Raw genomic sequence first — 24,830 nt, forward strand, 5'->3', positions numbered from 1 at the left:
TCGCGAGCACTTTTCTCCATTCTACACTTTGATCGTCGCTATTTTAGATAGTCGACGACGATAGCGACTCGTCTTCAGGACACAGTCACGGTTTCCATCGAGAAAAAGAGACGGAGAATATGAAATCGGTGTCTTTCTACAAAGAGCTTGGAACTGTTTCCTCGCCGGTGGATTAAAGTTTCGTTTCTTTCCTTGTTGCCTTCTTTCTTCAACTCCTCCTTTTCTTTCTTTTGATGTAATTAAAAGATTACGATCAGGAAGCTCTCACCCTCGTCGTCGGAGATCGCGGCTCGATGCGGCTCACGTTCAAGTAATTTGCAAGTTGGTCGACTCTAGCTAGTCTGCGATGATGCCGTGGACGCATCTAACGAGAAAAAACTTCGTTGAAATAAGAACGGATTCCGTCAACCCCAGGTGGCGCACCAACTGCGTGGGAAAATTAACGTCGTGCGAGTGTGGTGATCGAGAAGCCGTTTGTGAAGGAAATCTCACCTCTGTTTTAGATGTCTTTCGAGATAAATTCTTAAGGAGAAGCAGCAATTACGGGAAATAAAAGAAAATTTCACGTATCAAATGGAAATTTTAATTCTGCAAACCTTGCACCGTACGTGTAGAGTTTGAATTCTTTTAATGGGTTTGATTATTAGCGCCTATTTTTATTTGTAATTATTGTTCGTTTAATTTTTATCATTATTCAGTTCTTCGCTTCTAGAAGTGATTTTCAGTATTGATATCGGTACGGTACGGTATTTTAAAACTATGTTATAACGTAGGTACAGGTTATCGTAGGCGCGTAGATTCGATTAATAGCTTAACTAATATGGGCTAATTAAACAGAAGTGGATAGGAGATGATGGAAGGAATATACTAATTCTATACACATATATACAATAACCTTTTTTAATAATGAAAACTTGAAAATTTAAAACGAAAGTTTCGAGTGCTCGTTGAAGTTAGAAGAACGTACGTATCAAAATTTGAATGCCAAAATGAATTATAATAGCATAACCTCTATATCACTAAAATAACCACTTTTTTACGAAGAGTTTTACCGGCATGAATTTACTTATTGCGAGACGAGAAATAGAAGATTCAGAAAAATATAAATTTGCATAAGCATTCACCCTCTATTTACAAAACAAACCCCAATCCCTCTCGCTATCCCCTATCAACTCTCTGTTATGTACCTCATCATAAAACTTCCTGCACACCAAAAACTTATGAATTGTTAACCACTCGTCTTACAACATCGACTCAATCTCGTGTAATCACGGTGCAGATGCGTTGAGCATGGAATGTACCAAAGTTAAACTTCAGTTTTAATTCGCGGAGATTAAAGTCGGCCGAACGCAAATGTTCGTCCACGCCACGGCAATTAAACTTTAAGTGGCTAATTCCACCGTAGACACTGGCTAAAAGCATCACCAAGGCAAAGGGAGGTTGACAATAGCTGCGAGCACTCACGCCCTCGTGAAACGCGCGTATTACATGACCAACCCTTGGTGCAACAATCTGTTTCGAGCCAACAAAAACCACTTTTTCCCCTTCTTCTTTACATACCTGTGCCACATTAAGTCTAGACTTCAGACTCTAGGCCCTAAAGCTATTACGCCAACGGTCCTTTGACCGCGTGAAGATTGTTACTCTTTCTCTGTCGACTCTTGGCCGGCAAACAGCCACTCTCTTAGGAAACTAGCACAATAGGCACCGGCGAACGACTCGAGTCATGTCGAATCACAGAAAACGCTAGGCCTGAAGGTAGACGTCCAATTAGCCGTTTTGTCGGGACGAAAGATGTGCGACCACGGAGATTTCGTCACGAACAAGAAGTCAAGGAGGATGAAGAGGAGGCAATAATTCGTCGATGACGTCGCCACGGTCTCGGACGTCAAGGATCGGGGGGATGCGACTTAAATATGCGAAAGCAAAGTCGATTCGGCGCGTTATACACGCTCGAGCGAACGATTAAGCGATGCGCAATGTTTTATTTAATGTTGAGGGCGAAACGGAAGTAATTATAGCTCCTCGAAGCGTAAAGGAAAGTCCTTAGGAAGGAAGAGAGATGGTGGATGGTTATAGCCAGCGGGCCGAGAAACCAATGGAATCCAAGAGTGTACAAGGAGTAAGGGTCGAAAAGAGAGAAAGAGAGAGGGAGGGAGGGAGAGAGAGACAGAGAGAGAGAGAGAGTGAGTGAGTGAGTGAGTGAGAGAGTGAGTGAAAGAGAAGGAGAAGGGAAGTTGATACTTGATCGAGCAGGTGGTTAGACAACTTGACTGCGCTACGTAAACTGAAAGCATTTCATTAATTAAGGGTACCGATTAAAATCGTATCTTCTGGATATCACGTTAACGTTAATTACCGTGCTTACTCGATGTCATTTGGTCACCATACACGGCAACATATCGATCGACTTAATAGATTTTATATCGAGATTAAATGTAGTGTTAGGAAGATGGTTCGAACGATTCATGATGTGCAAAAATGTAGGTGGCAAGGCATAGTAAACCCATAGTAAAATTATCTCTTTAAGGATTGTTGTAGAAGATGAATCGAGATTTTTATAAGAGTTCAGTTTTATCGACTTTTATAAGAGGATTGTTTAACCCTTCCATTGACCGAACCATCGTTAAACTTTGTAAAAAATTAATTTTCAGCGAATATTAATCGCTAAGACATCTTTGCTGGTATTTTTGTACGAGAAACGTAACACATTAAAGTTTCATAGAATCGTTTAATTAATTGGTAATTTCAATGTTGAGTAACATCGATGCTGAATGGGTGAATTTAATTTACTCTGCTTTATGGCGTTTTATATTTAGAATAATTTAGATTAATTTTTAATTTAGATATTTTTAGCGCAGTATAAATCCAAAAATTTTTGTGTCACTATTTCGATCTTAGCAAATTTAATTATTAAAATCAGCGTCCCAAAGATAGTAGGTAAAAATTCTATGAATATCGAATATTGTAAATATAATTAGGTTGGAGAGGATTAATTAATGCATTCTGTTGGAGAATGCATATTAATATATACATCAGGAAGATTTAAAATTAAATAGATCCACAGGGTATTAATGTTGACACAACGTTTGAATGAAATATTACGCAATAACGCGTGAACACCGAACAACATTACCCGGATATTTTCCATAAAGCTATGAGATAAGCTACATATTTCACTGAACATGCAGACTGAAACAAATATATAATAGTTTACATTAAAAGATGACTTATTACAAATTCGACAATTTTAATTAAATAACTTGATTACTCCAAATTTTTATTTTTGTAACTCATCTAAAAGATACATAAAAGAATATCACTACCTAAAAATTCGACAAAAATATAACATTCCAAAAATACCCTGAAATAGAATCGCATAAAATTCATTGTTTATTGTAAATTTGTTTATTGTATATCTCGCATTTCGTAAACATTTCGTCGTATATGTGCTGACTTACGAATTTATGACACAATACGTTCTTCTACAATTCCAAAAAATATGGAAAACAGCAGGCAACGTATTCTCACTATAATTACACCATAAACTCATAACATCCCAATATACGAGTACAAATCCTCATTCCACCAGTGAAATAAATACAACAAAAATATCAATAACATCTAAATCTTTGTTAGTTTTTCAGAGTAAACTATTTAAAAAGACAAAAGCTAACTTTAATTGCTAATATAAAAGAAAAAGGTACACTTTTAAAAGTCGTTTACAATAGATTCTTCGCTTAATACAATGTTTGGTACAAATATATCTATCTCGAACCACCAACACCAACTCAAACATCGTAATAACTAAACTGCGAATTTTTATGCAATTTCATATTTTCGAGAATGCAATTAAAAAAGTAGAACCTCGATAGAAAGTTATTTCACTTGTCAAATATTAAAGGAAGCACTGTAATTTTCATATTTTGTATATTTTTCATATAGTATACATTCTATAATCTTTTGCATTTTCAAATTTCGCGTATGTATTCAAATACATGATTAATTCACACCACACCCTGCATATATAACGCACCCTTATTCCATCAACGAGATAAACAACGAATAAACCACCCAAGAAAAAAAAATAGATAATCGAAAGAAAAAAAAAAACAAAATGTGCCAAAAAGAAAAAAAGCACCAGAAAAACGCGAGCAAAGAAATAGCTAAACTACGTCCCTCATCCTATTGAATCCTTGGCAATCCTTGTAAAGACAGATGCTCGCGGCAGCGTAGGCGAGGACGGCCGCTTTAATTTCTTTTTGTTCCACTTTATTTATACGGAACGAAGCATTGTGCGCCGTCGCGGCTAATGCGCAAATTGAATCGTCTAGCGGCAAAAGCCACAGAATACACCGGTCATGTAATTTCGTTGCTCGCGAGCGAAAATACGAGAAAGGTGGGGGGTTTTTAACTCGTTTACCCATTGCGGTTCTAACGAGACCGCTCTCGTCGTGGCTCGTCGCGCGGCTCGCTCCGCTCCGCTCGTGATCGCAGTCCCGGCGCGGGGCAGATCCGCGCGATACGGCCACACGGACGGCCGATTGTTTGCCAAAATGACGTTACAGCCGCGAATCGAGCCTGCCTCGAGGGACACGAAACCGCCTTTGATCCTGCGAATTTCACCCTGGCCGCAAACGCGGCCACGTGGTCGCGTCGATTCCATTCGATTCGCTTTGTAGCCTCCAAGTCGCGTGCAATACTCGCAGATGCCCCCAATCAGATTTGTCGCCTGTGTCGTCGTTTGACCAGCGAGCTGCTCGTTATTAACGTAATTGCGGCGCTCGTCATGTATGTCTTCTAGATTAGAATGTATACACGTGACGATCTTCAAGCAGTTATTATGAGACTGCGGATTTCTGCGAATTTTTGTGGAACTTCAAGATACCAAAATGCGCACAAATAACGTTTGGTAGATGAAACAAATTTCTATCGAAATTTCATTTCTTCGTGTATGTTCAGAAAAATATAAACATGCATAAAAGTATAGTCATTTATACAAATTCATACTTTTAACGAATATAATACAGAAAATGAAACTTTGACAAAGATTTGAATGACAACCTCGAATAAGTGTCTAAAGCACATTTAGCACGTTTTGGATTAGGGTTAGGATCAGCTTTAAAAAACAGTTTTCAAAATTACACTGTTTTTTGGATTTCAAGCATCTAATGTTTCAGTTTGTTCAACATTACATCGCCTTCTGATTACGTTCGTTTTCAACCTGTGTGTACTAGAACGATCTATAGGGATCGTACAACCACACTCTATTGATAATTCAACTTTGATTAAAATGTATTATCGATCATTATTCGAGGTTTCCACTTAATTGTTTTGCAGATTTCATGTCAAATGAGACAGAATATGAATGAAATTTCGAAACAGAGAGAAAAGTTTGTCAGCTGATTCATTGATATGTGTTTCTAGCGCAAAATGCTATTGTTCATAACTTGAAAAATAGTTACTGTTCTCCTTTGGACAATAAACGCACGTGACTAAGTCGCTCACATATTAAAATACAATTTTCCTGTTTGTCAGTGACGATTCACGTAAACTTACCCCGGAGGGTTAATTAAATATAAATTCGAATTTGCTTCCAATTCGACGAATCCGAATTTAAATAATCCCTGCAGGGGAGGAAACGTATTTTCTGGTTGCATTGCCCGCGAATGTACTGAAAATGTTAAAAAATCCAGTTAAGCCGATTCTCTTTATTACATAACATGAACACAACGGCGAACGTAATATTTTTCACGTTGATATTTAATTCCCTTCGTTCCCTTTTATTGCGTTAGACTCGTCAAAATTAGATAACGTCATTATAGTAAAAAAATAAAAAGTAAATAAAATTCGACATTTAACCCAGTCACTTAACTCATTACTATAACTTTGCTGAAGGTTTATCCGAATAATTTTTCTCAAAAAATCCCCTACATTGAATTACCAAAGGAACAATTCCTTAACCTTTATGGGATGAATGAAATCCGCAAAAAATGGCAGTGTAACAACGTTTATAATAAACTATGAAATAAAACAACTTCGCTACGGCACAGAGAATGAAACAAAAATCGACTTAACCCGTTGTCATACTTTCGGTGCAGTTTCATACCAACAATCCTTTTCGATCCACCTTCACATTAAAAATTTAATTACCAAATAAACAATGCTTCAACTTTGTGAGATAAGAGATCGCGAAAATGGTATGGTAACGGAGTTTACAATTCACGAGAGAATACGGAACGAATCGTAAACGTTAATACACGTTGATACATCGAGTTGATATATGCAGTGATTGATAAATCTGCGATGGTTAAAAGGGGTAAAGAACAGACAAAATAGAAAAGGATATAGCAAGATGAACAGGTCAATACGGATGGTACAAAAGAACGTGATGATGCCGTACAGTTATTTGGTTTGCTAATTAATCCTCCGTGAATATGTTGGCGAACGGAAACAAGAATGATGGAATTTTATAGCCCTTTATGCAGCGAAGTTCCAGTTGACGTAATTATACACGTTGTACGTGAGACATGCTGGAAACGAAGGGATACGCGCGAACAGCTTGCATCACACGATAATTAATTAAGTTCATGCAATGATCAGAGCATAACACCGTGATTTCAAGTTAGTTTTTCGGTTAATTATTTAGGCGAGATCGCACCGAAACATCAAAGAACGATGCGAGAAAGCCACAGGTTGTCGTGGCTCGCAATTTCTCGCCCTGATTTTTACTCCCCCGCAAACGAATACTTCGAAACTAATGACGCGAAACTAATGAGCGATTCGGATAGATAATACTGGGTTCGATCGAAAGCTTTCTGAAATGCGAACGTGTAAAAATTGTTAACAAATGAAGAAGGAAACAGGTCATACAGTATTGATATCATCTTTTAACAATGGAGACGTTATATGTGAATTACAGTATGTTTTTTTAAAACTGGCAGTGTTGATTGTTATTCTATTGTACGTTACGTTGTACATGGTACATTTAAGTCTGTGGTATATTCATCATTATTTTTGGTGCAATAATTTGCGATTGACTATTTCCATAAAATTTGTATAATTCGATAAAGTCACCCTTATAAGTCATGCAAAATAGTCAGCTAATTTAGATTCTTCTTAGTTTTTAAATTAAAGGGCTTGATGAGACACTGTTCTCAAATAATGAATGAAACACTTAATAGAATATACGGTATTTGATCTACAATCGATTCGAAGGGAACATGAAAATTTCGTAATAATACGAATCAACAAATCCATGAAATCGATCACTTAAAACACAGACATAAAAGGAAAAAACCTGAGATCGAAGACTCAAGTGTAAGGGTAGTACGTCGAAAGGAAAACAGATTTCCCCTTTACTGCGTCGTTCGCTAACCACCCCAAAAGATATCACCCCCATTCTTGCGAATCCATGTTCGGGAAGCGTAAGAAGCAAACGCGCGGAAAGCGTTTCGTAACATCACTTCGTAAGAAGCAAGCTGGCAATATTTTTCCACTCACCTATCTCCTGATTCGTGATCCTGCCGCGGCACAGCGTACAAGCACCGAGGACGAGAAGAAATGACAGGAGCGTGTGAACGGAGGCGGCCATCTCATCCAGGAGCATCTCGACGCCTCGATGTCACGTCACGTCACGTCACTCGTAGTCACGTCAACGACACACGTCTCTCCTTTCACCCTTTTCTCCCTTCTCTATCTCTCTCCTTCTTCTCCCTCGACGATGCACACAAGTTGTCCTTTTCCTTTTGAAACGACGATCCCCCTTTTGCACAACGATGAAGCACACGGAGAGCCACGGGCTACCCGTGCTACCGATTCGAGTTTTTTTTCTTTTTCCCAGCGAAGCTTCCTCTTCTAGCCGGCTCCGTGCTTCCGACGCTCCTCCACCTCTCTTTTCGCCGAGCTAACTCGCGCCAGTCTCTACTCCAAACCACTTTCTGCGACTCAAACTCTCATCCGTCGATTGCCACCACCCTCTTCCTTTACTTCACTCTCTCTGGCTCGCTCTGTCCCGCGTTAGCACGTGCGTCCTCGTCACCACGCGCACGGTTCTTCAGTTGTTTCTGCAGCAACTTCACGTAACCCCTTTCTTCTTTTTTTCAGGAGTTTCGCGTTGCTCACCACCTTCGAACAGAAAAAATCGCCGCGCGTTTAGATCGAAAGATACAGGAAGATGGACGAGAGACTGCGTCGCCTACGACGATCAAATGCCGTCAACGACCAACCGACGAACGCAAATAGCTTTTATGAAATTCAATTGACGTGGCCCACGTGACGGATATCTCGTCCCTTATACCAGATCTGCGTTGTGGGATTAAACGATTATGCTATGTCATTTCTGTCAAAATCTTTAGATGTGTTTTACGTTGTTTCCAATAATGTTATTGGTGTATGGTGTATATTGGTGTAATCGAATTTTCCATTTTGTAGTTTTTTTTATTTATTTACAGTAGAACTACGTTCACGGGAATTTTGTTTATTGGAAGAAAATTTTAAGTAACGATAAATTTTTCCGTACTTTTATCGATTCAATCCACAAAAAGATGACTGAAAAGATGTGGTAGGTACTATGAGAATAAAATGAAGAGCCTGACAAAAAATGTCTTCATTAGAAAATGTGTGCAAATATTTTTTGTAGCCACTGTGTATACACTGTTCCTTACATTATAGTTTTTGTTCGTATAGTTTTCGTATTAATTTCTTTCGTACAAGTTTTATGCTTTTTTTAATGACTTTTGCTTTTCTTATTTTCTTCTTTCTATTCTTTGTAACAGCTTTGACCACCGTTGCTGTCTCTCAAGTTTTCATGTAATAATAGAGAATATTGAAACACTAAAGAATAAGGAAAATTAGATTTCAGAGAAGTAGAATAAGAACTTATTTTTAGATCTGGAGAATATTAAATTCGGTATCTAGTAAATGTAAAAGATCGAAATTATAATTGAAAGCAGAATTCGATTTGGCTCGATTAAAATCTAATTTGGGTTCATTCGATTGGCCATACAATAGGTATTTCATTGAATATCAATTAATGCAATAGTATTGAATTGCAGCGAAAGTTTCTTTGTCGATTCTGAATTTGATGTTAAACGAGGGCTCGACTTATAAAAGGGTTCGCGGAAAGTGTAAAAGCATCCGTTCGGAGAATTCAAAAGGAAAGAGAACCTTAAACAGATGCTAATTGATTGGGGTTAGGTAACGTAGGACTGCCAGGGGAAGTTCATTCTCACTTTGAACGATGTAGCATAATCTTTTCTTCTTGTTCAATTTTTTCTACCTCTTTCACTAATTAATTTTTTTCAATTTAACAGCTCTCCTCGTTCCTTTACTTGACACATTTGTAGTTAAAACTGCTTTTGCTGCATTTCAACACGTGCATAATAAGGAACTAATTAATTAGCATTCTGTAATGTTTTTCGCTTGGAAATGCATTACTTGAAGAAAAAAGATGCTGTTAACCGGAGAAGAATGGTGACAAATAATTAAAGAAATGCATCCTAAAAGTCAAATCCTATTTGAAAAAAGGGATACCGATCTGCCAGAAGAATTTCGCGTTTGCGGACAATGGAGACGGACACGTTTCACGTAAATTGAAAACTATCAATGCAAGATCGAGTGGGCTTTGTGCGTTAACGATTTGTAACACGCCGATACACGAAGTGGTTTGCGAATGAAAGATCTGAAAATGAAACGCATCATCGAAAAAGCGCGCAAAAGATCAACATCCTAATTAGTAATTTAAATCAAAAAACGAAACGCCGTTGTGACCTATTTGTATTGCTGATCGATCCATCTGAAATTCAACTAGGACTTTTCCACCTTTTGCACCAATCGTAACTTTCAGCTCAAAAATCGAATCGTCCAACAACAATTAAAATTATCCTTTGATCATCGTCTGAGTATGATGTAAAATCATTTTTCTCAAGAGGAACAATTCCGACGGAATAAGGAATAAAATTAAATAAATGGAACTTGTTAAGATAAGGGAAAAAATACTCATAATATTAGAAGATTGTTTATGCTATTTATATATTTTTTACACTTAAATTTCCCATAAATGTATAAATATCCACAGACTAATTATCACCCAAATACTCCCTGCATACACGCTATTCATAAAAACCTGTCTGTTCACTATTTTTCATTTTTTTCAGATCCACGAAATTCTTGGAATCAACAATTGTTCTTCATAACGACCATGTAAATACATATTCAGGAAAATCGTTCAGGATTTTTATCGAAACATTTTTTCCACGTTTCTCTATTTCAACAGTAAACTGTTCGTAAATACTTAGTAAAGATCTTTAAATCAATTACTTCTCCTAACAAAATCAAAATATCGATATTATTATTCTACCACAACGGTAAACGTATATTTCAGAAGCAATATTTCGCCAACGAAAATTCCCATTGTCTCCTATCCTTCTACTTCATCACCAACCCTCGAACTCGGCTGCTTCTTAACCAACAGCATGGTTCTCGATTCGAGCGGGTAACTCGTCTGGGACAAAAACTAAGTTGAAAACTCGTTATCGCAAGACTCGCGAGAGCTTCACGGCGCACCGAATCCTTCGTTGAAAGGCGTTTCTTTTCGTGTGTGGCGCAATATCACGAATACAGCGCCCGTTGATATCGAGCTTGCAAACGTTAACACGTGAAATTTCACCCGATCGCGCCACCATTCATGTTCACCAATCCCATCCGACTCCCCTGTACTGCCGCCATCTTTCGCTCTTTCACGCGTTTCACAACCCCCAAACGCACACGCTTCTCTCTTTCCTTTTCCTTTCTTTCAATGTTTTACTCCCACACACACACAGACCAATTCCATTCTACTGATTTTCCTTTCTCGCGCGTGCAAGGTCTCGTATTCAGTTCCAACAGCGATTGCACACCCATTACAGTCTGCTGCTGCGAGACGATATCTCTCTTTCTCTCTCCATTCTTTCTCTTTTTTTTCTTTTTTTTTATATTCCCCTATGTGTCGCTTGCTGACGTTATGCATTCGGTGTAATCGCGTCCTGGTTTTTCGCCAGGCCGCTTTTCGAAAAACGGTCGCGTCGTTCGCTGTTCTTTTTTCACATTCAACGCGAGACCCTTTGGAGGTTGGGTTTGCCGTGTGTACGAGGTTGCCAGGGAAATTCGGCATAGCCAAGGTTTTAGGGACTGGCGATACTATCAGATGATACCGATTTCGAAAAAGCGTCAAGGGTTGCCTTTTGTTTGATAATTCGGTCATATTAGAATTTAACAAACGTGAACACAATGTTTATGTGATGGGGCGTTAGTATGAGTTTTTTTCTGTTCGAAATGATTCTTGCGCCTCTCTGGGTCTGAGAATTTGAGATCTTCAACTAGAATTCAGCTATAAACGTGAGATTTCCATATACACGTATGAACTGTTATACGGTAGAATTCGTATAACTAGTTACCAATTTACATGTAAAGTTGGTCAATGTTGTTTTGGAACGACTCGTTCGTAATGCAAGCCTCTCGAAAAGCCTGACTGATCACGTTCATTTTTTATCAAATTCTTAATTTCATTACGTAAGTATACGAATGACCTGCTATTACCACAAGTTCATTTGTTTTACGAAGATGACATAAAACATAAATTTCTGATATGCATTTAAAAAATAGTATTTGTAACATTGTCTCTTTTGCAATGATACGTATGTTGTGTATACAAAGATCGCTTGGCACCCAGCAACTATGCTCTCACTACTACAATAATGATATTAAAGCGTAGAAAAACCTGAGTTCGCAAGAATTTCACAGATTATTTCAAAATATCTACGTACCAAATCTCTCACACAAAGTAACCTTCTTTCTTCTCTCAACCAAAGAACAGAATCCTACTCAATTGACAAAATATTCTGAAGCACGGATTGCGCTAAAATTCCTCGAATTCTTAAGAGAGGTCAGGATGGACGACGAACCGTCCTAATGCGCGGAATGTAATCGACCAGAGAGAGAAAGAGAGAGAAAGAGAGAGAGAGCGAGAAAGAGAGAGAGAGAGAGAGAGAGAGAGAGCGAGGCGACCGCTTCGAGATTTCCATGTAAATGCATCGACGCGCGCGCAACTATTCGGCGGTCAGTTCGAGGGGCTCAGAGATTGAACCCTAACGATCCTCTCTTCACCCGATCTCTCTGTCCCATAAACGTGCTGGCGCAATAAGGGGCGTAGCAGGAGAGCAGAGAGAGGGGCTGGTTGGTTTGACAATAGGCGAATCCGACGGCGACGGCCACGGGAATTCGATTGCACCAGATATGCACTCCCCAAATGCAACGTCAGTCTTTCAGGCCTCAGGAAAAGCCTGAGAGCTGGGTTTCCGTCTTTTGTCCGTCGCACTCTTGCGGCTGTGCGCTCGTTCACTAGAGCGCGCGCGCGCGCACTTTATGAATATTCTTCGAATTTTAATGCGCTTCCCGACGACGATCCTCATTCACGAATTCGGCCCAGCCGTTGTTCCGAACAGTCGTCGACTACGTTTCACCATCCTTGGCACGCTAACAGCACACGCAGGACGTGCTTCAAATTCGCCAACGCGCTCGTCGAATATTAAAAGGAATATAAATGAAGGGCGTAGAAACGACGTGATTCTCTTCTCTGTCATCGGCTTACGAAAGTGATTTATTTGTCGTGGTTGACAAGGGTAAGGTGCTTTGTATAGGGTTATAAATACGAGTAGTTATTGTTAGACTGTGGATGTTTATGCGAATTCATACTTTTACGAGAGTGATTTAAAAAATGAAACATACGCAGAGACTCGTTTCACTTTAAATATTGCCACGTGTATGCTTTACTTTGTATATTTTATATGTTATTCTCGTATTACGTCGTGCATTTTTGCAACTTAAATTTTTTTTTTAATGTATAAACATACGCAGTCTAGCTGTTTTATATTCTAAATAATTCTTCAATATTTTCAAAAATATCACATTTATAATAATACTTCTTCGGTACATTCAACAATATTATGCTCTTACATGGGTATTCCCTTGACCGATACACACCGACTTTGATGAAACTTTGCACAAGTGTTCTTTGGACCTACTCAGAATTTAGCCGTAGTTCGTTCGTGCTTGTGTTTTACCTTAAGGCAGAAATCAACCCTCTTATCCAAGCCGGCCCGAGTATGTAGGTCCTTATAAATTGTAAACGACAAAGGATATAAAAGAATAGTTCAAATAAAAGTTATATCGTATCTTGAAACCTATAAATCTGTGTGAAAAATTTCTTGGAAAAGTTATTCTTTATGCCATCATCGTAAAAAACTAGTTTTTCGAAAAAAAACAACTCTCGCGCGGCTTTATGAATCTCGAGACATTTATGGCTTTATGACTTTTATTTCAACCGCCTTTTGATATCTTTTGTCGTTTACGATTTATAAGCACTTACATACAAGGGCTGACTCGAATAGAAGAGTTGATTTCTCTCTTAATAACGGGCACGAACAAATTGAGACTAAATTCTTAGCTAGGCCCAATTATACTATATCATAAAATTATATTATAAAATATTATATATATAATTATATTGTTTATTATAAAATAAAAAATACTTATACAAAGTTTCATTAAAATTGGCGTGAATCGGTTTGCGGGGTTCCCGTGTTAGTAGATAATACTTTTTCATTACTGTAAACAATGTTACATTCTTAATGATTTGATAATACTTTCTCCAGTATTTTCAACGATATTATCTGCACGCTAACAAAAACTTTATACTAGGCTCAACGATTCGCACGAAATCATCTTTCTTGAAAAAGATTGACCAATCGATTACACAATAAGTGTAAAATCTTCATCGAAAGAAAACCACAAACGATATCCTCAAATCACAAGAATCATAATGAATACACGTGAGAAAAAAAAGAATAGCAGTTCACCATTTTTGATCTGACACGCTCGAACGCAAAATGAACCGCTGAAAATCACGGGGTTCACAATGGATTCGAGGCAGGTGGAATTGCACCGACAAACGACTGTGTCCTTCGAATGGAATGAGTCCTTCTTATTTGCGTCCACAGACGGGCTAAATTGTTTCTTCGATAGCGAGCCTCTTTTAAGAAAATTGCTGGTTAACCAGCGACAAGTGTCTAATTTGCCTTCGTTCGACTCTACTATAACGATTCCTGGTATCGTGATACTTTTCTGATGTCGTACAACGTGCGAACTTGGAAACAGAAACGTCGAACAACTCGGCGAAATTGTCTTCTTATGAGTTAATGTCGTTTTTCGAAAAACGCTACGCTATTGAATCGTGCACGGAGTTGTCCAATTTAGAAAATTATTCGAGCGTCCGTTTCTTTGTGGAATTTGCGTAGTCAGGCTCTTAGTGAAACAACGTTTACCCAAGAATAGATTGCAAATTTTTATGCAATTTCATATTTTTGAGCATATAATTTAAAAAGCAAGACCTCAATGGACAATTATTTTACTCAACAAATATTATAAAGAGCACTATATTTCGGATAATTTATATACCTTTCCAAGTTATGCGCATCTTGTGCAATTTTGCGCTTTCAAATTTCCTATAAGTGCATAAAATTCCGCGGTCTAACCATGAGATATCGGTTATCGAACGTTCGACATAACGGCGTATGTATGTTTATTAATTGAATCCTCTGTATTTAAAAGTACTGGAATTATCTGACTACAGTTTCACTGGGACAGGTAGATATCAAAATAGTAACGATGCCACGCAGTCGCGTTATCGACCGTGGCAGCGTAAATTTGCTGATTATTTATCTACCGACATCTCGGAATAAGATGAATATTAATTGAAATGCTAATTTCGGAGAATAATCTTCAGAATGACACTTTCTGTCGATTTCTGTCAAGATCCGACAATTGCAAAGTAAAGGAAACGATTGGAACTCCTTGTTTCTTTCGAAAGTTGTTTGAACAGTTCGAGTAATTGTTTCTTGAAATTACTTTCGATTAATTGGAACACGTCTCTCCTTTTTCGAATCTTCGTAATTGAGCACAGTGGTTTCATTAGGTAAATACTTTCTTATCTATTGTTTTAATCGTTATTCTCCTTCGAGTGATTTGTTTCATAGAAACCTTTAGGAGAATTAATGCGAATTGTATTTTCACGAAATAGGTTCCACTGAATTCTACGCGTCATTTCCCCTACTAGATGGTGAAGAATTAATTTCCTCAAATTAACCGCAACAAGGGTCAAAGGACAATACGAGCCTTGAGGGTCTTGTACGAGGACCAGAAACCCGAGATGGTTCTCCATTTTCTAAGGTTTCAACTATAATTACTATCTAAATACCGTGCCATCGAAATCCAAGCTCAGAGACGCCGAAATCTATTATATTAAATCCACTTCTCCCATGACGAATGCGGCGATCCAATACCTATACGAACGACGCACCGAACATAGCTGAAAATTTTCGCCGAAACGTGGACGTGGATGCAAAGAGAAGCCCGGCGTAGCGCGAAAAAGCAAAAAGTTTGTGCAAACGTCAAACAATTCTGCAACAACGACGAGAAAAGAATAAAAATAAAAACGTACAAACAGCAAGAGAGTTCGTATGAACTGGATGCAACAACGGTATTTGCAAGGTTTTGTCGCGAGTTTCGTTGTCACGCTCGGAAAGACATCTTCCATTCTCGGTGCAACCTCGCGGTAGAATGCTAGAAGGGTAGCAGGAGAAGAGTCAGAAGGATAATAAAACAAAAAGGGAAAGCGTAAAAAAAGAGAAAAAGAATAAAAAAAATTGCGCGACCACTCTAAATCATAATTACATCGTCCGCTCGTCGGCTCTGTTAAACTGGGTCGTGAGCATCTTTTACGCCGCATCAGACACAACTGCTGTAAAAATGAATAAGCGCGACAGAAAAGCGGAAGCGACGTCAGAAAGACCGACGTGAATTACAGCCATTCTTCCTTATTCAATTCGCCGCCACCGCCGCCTCGAACTACCACCACTACCGCTACCGACGACTACGACGCCGCAACTCGCACGTCCCATCGAACAGAACACGCTTCTCGCTACTCGCTGTTATTATTCGCGATGATTGTTTCCGACTGATCGACACCTTATTGTGCAAACGAGCCCGGCAACCTGATCTTACTCCATTAACGACACCTCGATCGAGAAAAGCCTTCTGTTTCGGGCAGGCATTTCCACCAACTTCCGAATAATTCCGTAATTAAAGTTTTCCCGATTCTCTCTTACCGGATTTTCACAAAATCTTCCCCTCTTCATCGCCAGCTTCGCCTTCGTTCCATCGTTCTCTCTGCAATTCGATTTCACGGAAATTTTGCTGCCTTTGTCACTTCGTTGCTTTGTGGGTGATAAATAGGCTGTGAGTATCTCTATGAAATTTTATACTTTTATGACAGGAATTGGAGAAATGTAACTTTAGACAGGAATTTGTTTAGCGTATTCGATATTATGCGAGGCCGTACGGAACTGGATGGGAGGCTAGTTGAAGAAAACTAGATTTGATTGGTTTGCGACGTAATGGGCCCATCTTCGCTTGATATGATAATAAATATAAGGTATTTGTATTTTTGTTATTGATGAGATGGTCATAAATCTGTAAAGACGCGGAAATTTTTCATCAGTCTCGAAATTTCTAATAAAGTTTCTAATACAATTTCTGATTATATATACATCGAGGAGGACCAAGAAAACGTATCTTGTCATTGCACCTTCACGCTACCAATAGCTTTACCTAAATTACCTTGTAAGTTATCTTATTTTGGATATTCCGTGAATTGTATATATTCTATGCATTTTTGTGCTCTTAAAATTCCAACAATCGCATGGACATTCGTAGTGTGATGATAATCATAACCACTCTTTTAATCCGTTATCACTATTTTCCTCTAGTGTACACGCGTCTTCGTATTAGCTGACATCGACCACTGTGGTCACTTATACGGGGATCCGAAGTTTTAAGTGGATTCCGAACCACAGATGCCAAGAGCACAACGGAGTTCTTAGTGAGCTGCTCTCCTCTAACGAGGAGAACTGTGTGCGCGACGTTCTAGCTAGTAATTTGACTCGAATTTTGCACATAGTTAAAGGGTAGTATATATAATAATACAATAAATGAGCGACTCCCGTTGCTCGAAATTTTGCGACAATGAAGCGGGTGAAGTAATTCTCCTGTTTTAACAATTACAATTGATACGGATAACGATGCGGGCTCGTGACGTTAAAGACTCGGTTGATTAATGCGAATTCGATCTTAATAATCGTCGCGATTGGAAATTATCAGTATCAGATAATCCGAATGAGACAAAGTCTTTGATCACTTGAACTAATGACTATATTAATATTACGAATAATTATGTGTTTACGGGAAACTTCAAGTCGTCGAAATGTACAAAATACACATGATGCAGGTATAATGAGTCGTCATGGCAAGGCTATTTTCATTAAGGTAAAATTTCTCCAAATTTCACCGTAAAATTAGTATATTCTATTAGTATATTGTGTCTTACTTTAATAGCAAAACGGGGTTCTTTTAAAATATTAAAATATTCTACAGTTTGTCAGATATTGTTTTTTTAAGTTCAAATATTTTTGTGAAATTCTGCTATGAGATAATTATTGTTATTTTATACGTTAATAAATGAACTTTAATAACTGTTAAACATTAATAAATAGATCTTCGTGAATGACTGTATAGAATTTATTTAGACTTTATCCCTTTAGTTCTGTCGGTAATTAATATGGTACTGATTTATATTAATTTTTAATTGCATGATTATGATTAGAAGTTTCCACTTTAGAGACATCCAATTAATAATGTAATCCAATTAATAACAAAGGACTGACAGAATAAATTGAAATTTGTTATGCTCAATACATAGAAAACGAAAACTGCTATTGTAGCGTTAATATTTAAATAACCTTTTGGTACAATCTATGCATCCTGCTTAATTAAACGACTAAATAATAACCTGTATTTCTCTTATTAGTTAAAGCTATTAATTATTCTTAACATCGTGGCACAACTATTATTCCACCCACATACAGACAGAGGAAATTCCACTGAGAATTCTCCGAAACATCAAATATCTTCTAATTATATTGCCATGCAAATAGAAGGGGAAATTGCGAAAATAGAGTAGAGTCAACAGCTTCGATGAAGTCTTCAATTGTGTCAGCATTGATCAAAGTCAAAAGATACAATAACTTCTCATTATGTCCTAAAATATTTTGCAAAGGTTGTTATGAAAGTGGTTTGCGTTGTTATTTCAATTATGCCTCCATTTGTCAAAGTGAAAAGACGCAATATCTTCTCATTATCTCACTAAATAAGTGGATAAAAGAATGATGAAAACGTTAAGTTCGACAGTTCTAACGTTCGTCTCCTGATATTTTAATATTTTATGTTACCGCTCTTAGGAGTCATACCAGTAAGTAGAACAAGAAACGTGGACACCCGACGGATCTGGAGAACGTTGACGATGTCCGTGACCACCCCTGACCAACTAGATCTATCGCAAAGAACAAACTTATTTTCATCCCTATACACGACAAAATTCAAAAGAGTAACACTCGTATTCCCTCGAGTACCCCATTATATCACGAACGACACGAGTTCACGGTGAAGTGTTCACTCACAAATTCCCAGAGCTCTCTGGAGGCGTGCTTACCTGTTCCTTTCCACAGTCAATCGCTTCTCTGAGAACGCTGCAACAGTCGAAGCTTTGACGATCGTCAAACCACGTTACACAATTTTCACCAAAAAAATTGTTTCCAAAGTTTTCTAATGGTTTCTAAGGGATGCCGGTTTGAAGAACGTTGTTGAAAATTGTTTTTTCTTGATCAATTAACAACTCGTTAATCTTGCTCGCTATCGAAAGTCACCGAGAAACTTTTTCTTTCATCAATGATTCACTACAACTCAAAACAGAAACATCGTCCTACGATTCTTCCGGGTCATACGAAGGGTATCGATAAAATACTCCACCCCCGGTCCGCGCTTCTTTCGAGTACACACGCACACACAAGTAGCACAATCCGAATCCGAATACGAATAATCGTTCTCCGAGGGAAGAATTAACCGGCGTACCTGATGCGTTACAACTTGTTGAAAAGTTGGAAAGATCGATCTCGCGCGATTAACGCGCGTGTGTACCACATAGTAGCCTTGTGATCCGTCGCTGGAGTAGCTTGTCACAAGACCCGTCAAGCTGCCGGGCCTATTGTCCATCGACCCTCGCCACGCGACAGATCCATTATCCCATGAGACAGCACGATATTAGCGGAACTTGATTACCACATTCCTTTAATGTAACAAATTAATCAACTCAAATCCGTCGATCAACCTTAATATTATTAGTCAATATGACCAATTCGATCATACACGTTTCCCTTTATCTTTATAAAAACTTTGACAAAAACTTTGTTCTGGTAACACGAAGAAGTATAACGAACAAGTGTTCCCGACGTGTCACTTTGATCACTGTGTATATTCCAATTCGACTCAATTTGGCGCGCGATCGCATACGCTCGATTTCTTTTACTCTTGCGGCTGTTTTAACCGCGAAGGACGACCAGTACTGGATAAAGGAAGCGATTTCGCGCGGCGATACTTGTATCGTTCGCTCGATGTGTTCCTGTGGCGCGCGCGCGGTCAACCCCCTGTTATCGAAGCAGTAGCAAATGAAGCCTTAGGTCTTGTCGCAAGGACTGCACGGTAATCACTGAGAGACGCGTTCCGTGAGACACAAGGCGCGCGCCGCCTCCCCGATGGAGCGCGCCCGGAAAAGCCCGAATCGAGCCGAACAGCCACGAACGCCGACAGCCGGAGGACGCGACCGCCGGGAGACCGATGGGCCCACGGCCAGCCCCAACCGCCTCCAGCCACGAGATTTCCTTGTCGCGGCTTTCGAGGATGCATGTGCTCAACTCCACGCACGACACCCAGTGTCCGAGCACGGGGATGCTACTGCGTCTCGCTCGGTAGATCGCATTGCGAAATCACGTATCTACTCCGGGCGATTTTTCAAAGTTGTTTCTTTGTGCAGATTTAGATTTCGGGTGATTCTCGTTGGATTATATTTTGATGGCGGTTTTGATAGCTTTAATGGGATAATTATAATGGAGAACACGTACGACGAGAAGTGTTATGGACTCTTACCTGTTTTAATTTGCGTTATGAGATTTTCTATAGGATGGGTTAGATGGTGCTAAGAGATTTTTCAACAATATTCCTTTACGCGAGGTTCTAACGTTTCTATTTTAATTAAGTTTAGAGAGTATGCTGGTTGCTTTTTGTAACGGAATTAGGGACGAAGAATTTCGACAGATGCGTATAATAATAAATATTATAAACTACCGCCTTCGTTTATTTTACGTTATTTACATACTATCGGTTCAGCTTAGAATATCTTGTTTGAGCGAAATTTGGAAAATAATCGACTAATTGTAGGCTTCCTAATGAATGAATAGCTTTCAAATACGGACAGAAATATCTGAATATTAGTATTCTAACTGTATTAGTTATAACAGTGCATCATACTAATATGCATCAATATTAATTACAAACCAATCATTAACTCTCCCTATCTAACGTTAACATCACTTTGGATGTATTTCATAAAAATGACAAGAATGTGCAGTAATTTACCAATTCAGTTAAACCTATTTTATTGAAGCATTCTGAATGAGGCAAGATTAATTTCGTCGAATGTACGTAATTCGTCAAATTCCAACGAACCGGTGGTCCAGTTTAGATAACGGGAAACGTTTCGTCGCCGATCGACGTTCCGTCGAATAACCCAGCGCAGATTCGATGCGGTAATGTATCGAGGTGTTCGAAAATGTAGATTTTTCGTGAGATCGTATACACCGAAAATGGCGCCGCTAATGCAAAACATGTGTCCAATTTAAACCGATGTTCGTTCATGATGGCAGCACGACGGAAGAGTGCACACATACGCACTTTGGCATACGTGCGCATACCTTTACATGTGTATAGGTATGTATATTTTTTGTGGACGCATCAGTGGCTTCGTTATTTCACGAAATGTTTTATTTTATCGTGCAACACCACGAACCGAAATGCCGCTGTTAATGCGACCAAAAAGGGGTTCGCGACGCGTCATTGTGTCCTCGTAACAATAAAAGAACCTTCAAAAAATTATTCGGTCGGGCAACGGTGCTAGAAATTACAGAATTTTTTTTTTTAAGTTATTTATATTTCATTGCTTTTATCACACGCGAAAGTCACGATTTCGTTCTAATTAAGATGAAAACGATGTAATGTGTGTTTTCGAAAAAGTACTTGTGAAAATGGAGATGAGAAAATAAAGGTGGGAACATAATACTGCACAAAAGTCTCAGACCACTTGCCAAACGGAAATGTTTTATCTTCATGACTGAATATATAGATACTCCAGTGTTCTTTTAAATTTGTCGTCACTTTTCAACAAATGTCAACATGAATTGACAATTTAGGAAACGATTGATTAATTTGAAATAATTAATATTCTATGCAAAGAATTCTTCCTGAAATTTTGTGAAACAATTTTGCACAAATTCATTTTGTGTTATCTGCTCTATTTTTTAATGTTTCAAACATCTATTACAAGTTTCTTTCAATTCTTAAAATTGTTTTATACTTGTTTCGAAGCTTAAATAAAATTTAATTTGCGATTTTATTTACCAAAGTATTCCTAAACAATTTATGTAACGAAAAAGGCTACAACCAAATAATATCACAAAGGTAGTATGTATCTAAAGATTCGTTTGTGTATAAGCATTCCATGTAGAAATATTTCTTAAAAACGTCGCTAGTTATTATAACCAAATCGCTATTACAAGTGGCCTAAACACTTCAACAATACTGTATGTAAAACTGAAACAAGAAGGGAAAGATAAGAGAAAATAAATACGAGGATTTTATTGTACGATTTAGAATTATAAAGGAACAAGTAGGAAAAGGAATGCTCGAGGAGCAAACGAATTGAACGAGCGATTATTTTGTCTTATTGGGGGCTATGTATTTTCATTAACTCCTTACCCAACGCGTTTTCAACGCCCTCGAGCGTAAAACACGGATCCGTTCTTTCGCGAATTTCCCGTGCTGTCTCGCAAAGCCTGTCGTTCGCCTGAAAATTCTTGGCAAACCGTAGAATCGTGAAATCTACTCTCCTACCGTAACAACGTTTATACATGTTTTTCATGTCGCTTGACGTGCGGCTGTGTTAAGTTCAAATACCATTTGCGTAGCGGTGAAATAGATACTAACGCGGCTGTAGTCGTGTAACCATAAAAGCTGATGTATGGTAAAAATCTGGCGGTATATTTTCCAGAGAGGGTAATTTTACTTCAAGTATTTATCGTGTGACATCCATAAACGGTACAAGATCTTTTTTACAGTTTGTATCGAAGATTAATTAACGTTCAGTTACGAAAAGGACTATGACGATCGCGATTATAAAAATTAAAAATAATGCATTAAGAAGTTAATAAGAGAGAAATGATTTTTAAATGCGGAAGAATTTAAGTCACAAATTCTGACATAAAATCAAACCCAAATCAGATTTTCATCCAGTAGATATGCATTATTGAATCGTAATACTATGTTCTGTTAAACTTTATGTCCAGATGTATCAATTACTATAATAAATTGTAAATATTTACTATGTGCAAAGTTTATTCCGTAAAAATTTGCATGAAGGATTCTAGTCTTCCAAACAGGGACCACTATGTTTCCTACTTTTAATTTATTTTTTTATTAATTAATATGTACATAATGCCCCGTCAATTATAAATAATGTTACTCAAGGAAAAGAATTACTTGAGAAAAAGAAGAACAAAATAAGGCAATATAAACCTGATAACTCGCAATTGACATCAGTACATGAGCTTTTAACTTTGGGCTGCTTGCAATCAAGCGATATACATCCTGCTAGTTCAGTTCTGTTCAATAGTTGTTACTATTGACTCCCACAGGTAGAAATGTTAATATTTTTGAACTATAATACGAGGAAAAATAGTTAGAATTACGCACTTTATGATACTAACAAAGCAGTTTAAAAAAGGGAACGATTAAAACATGGAACCTTTGTAAATAGCCTTTTTTTACCCATTACACCATCCTTGATTTAAAATTCTTCGCTATCTTAATCGAGGTATTTCCATCAACCAATCTTCTCTATCTGCAATTCCCCCGATCCTTCGAAAAGAAATTTCGAAACTTGTAACTAGTCTCCTACGAAACCGAGATCTGATTTCTCGATCCACGTCCAACTGTCTCGTTTTTATTCATGGGCTGACAGATCCGCGAAAGAAATCGAACGACGCACCAGTAGCGCGAAACACGTATAAATAAATCGTCGTTCGGATTACACGTGTCACACTAGCGAAGTATCACGATCAGTGGTTGCGATCCACCCAAACGGGGTTTCTCTCGCGAAACGCCCAGATATCCCGGGCACGTACTTACATCGCGTCGCCGCGTAGGAGAGCCACGGAGACTTCCATCCGTCTCCACGAATACACCGAGATTTGCTTGTCGCGGCTTATGAGAATGCATGCACTTCTACCCGCTGAGTGGATCGAGGAGAGCGAAGATCGCGATATCATCTTGCTCTACCTGCTGTGTGTACACATTGATAAGAGTGTCGGAGTGAATATGTATTTTCACTCTGTATGCTGTCGCGGATAATCAACCCCGTGACAACATTTGCGAAGCGTAACCTTTAATTATTTCTCCGCGTTACTGCTTTCATTACTCAAATTCTGGATTTCTTCTGCTTTCATTATTCGAATTCTGATCCTTTCCTGCTTTTATTGTTTTAGAATTTTGATCTTCTTTAAGGTTGACTTTGTATTTTAAGCGTATTTGTAATTTTTATGTAAGGTTTTGTAGCTTTGGCCCCTTGATAAATGTAATCAAATGATGAAGAAATTAGGGTACCTGATTATTTCTTTATCGTCAGGATGTCTTTCGTTCTTGATATTAGATGCAGAGAATATATAGTTTCAATCTTTTTGCAGGAAATAAATATTAATCGTTACGTTCTCGTACTACATCAAAGTATGTTGAAATGAGGAATTATAAGGGTAATTTTTAGCTTCTTATTCTTCGACTAACGGGCGAAATTTCGAATTTTATGTCCATTAGAGTTTAGCTTTAGAGTGAATTTATTAGAGTTTCACTTTAACTATAAATTACTCATATTAAGTACGTCGTCACTGTTACGCAAAGTATCTCGATTAAAAATTGATTCAAGTAATGGAAAGCAGTAATTTAAGACTTTCGCAAATCGATATCATATAATCGTGTTCGTTTGCAAACAACTTTATTTAAGCATCGTTTAACTGACTATTGTTTTCTTTTTTGTTTTCCAAAAAGCTTCACTGTAATTAGTTTACCCAATTAATAATTTCTCATAATTCCACGTTTACCGCTTTTTTTATATCATACATCGGATATTAACAAGCTCTCATTTATGAATAAATAAACAATCGGTAAAATCGAAGCTAGTCACGATGCTCGAGAAACATTATGATACCATTTCAAATCTGACAATATCCAAAAGCCTCAATTCCTATAGCAAGAGATGGAAATAATTCGAACGGGTCTGTTACTGTCATCGTTCGATAGAATCAATATAGAAGCATCGACTCCGGCTTTGTCGATCGAACACCACGTTTATTTATCCCGACTTGACAGCCTTTTTGCCGCGATATAAAACCATCTATCCCATTTTACTAAAATAGAACCAAGACCGTACCATATCTATAAAACAAAAAACGAAGGAGGAAAAAAATGTTGAAAAATGTTATCCTTGCGATTCGTTCTTACTGCCTTCGCTTACGGGAAAGAGG

The 24,830-nt window shown here is 38.1% G+C and overlaps 1 protein-coding gene and 1 long non-coding RNA gene across 7 annotated transcripts in view; one reads left to right on the forward strand and one right to left on the reverse strand.

Annotated features, from left to right (window-relative positions):
• LOC126872192 (hemicentin-2-like) overlaps positions 1-19,679 on the reverse strand; it is a 548,719-nt gene extending 529,040 nt beyond the window's left edge. For 5 of the 6 annotated variants that reach the window (XM_050631841.1, XM_050631836.1, XM_050631837.1 and 2 more), the window contains exons 1-2: positions 18,641-19,679; positions 7,504-8,127 (exon numbers count right to left, since the gene is read on the reverse strand). In XM_050631841.1, the coding sequence (XP_050487798.1) occupies positions 7,504-7,609 (106 nt within the window). In that variant the 5' untranslated portion in view covers positions 7,610-8,127; positions 18,641-19,679. The remainder of the gene's footprint in view (positions 1-7,503; positions 8,128-18,640) is intronic. The other variant, XM_050631835.1, reaches the window with a different exon arrangement.
• Positions 15,942-17,647, forward strand: LOC126872235 (uncharacterized). The gene is made up of 3 exons (XR_007691924.1): positions 15,942-16,332; positions 16,409-16,716; positions 16,863-17,647. It is a non-coding gene; the product is annotated as an uncharacterized LOC126872235 (long non-coding RNA).
• Positions 19,680-24,830: the final 5,151 nt, after the last annotated feature.

This window comes from Bombus huntii, chromosome 12 (assembly GCF_024542735.1).
Source record: "Bombus huntii isolate Logan2020A chromosome 12, iyBomHunt1.1, whole genome shotgun sequence".
Classification (NCBI taxonomy): Eukaryota; Metazoa; Arthropoda; class Insecta; order Hymenoptera; family Apidae; genus Bombus; species Bombus huntii.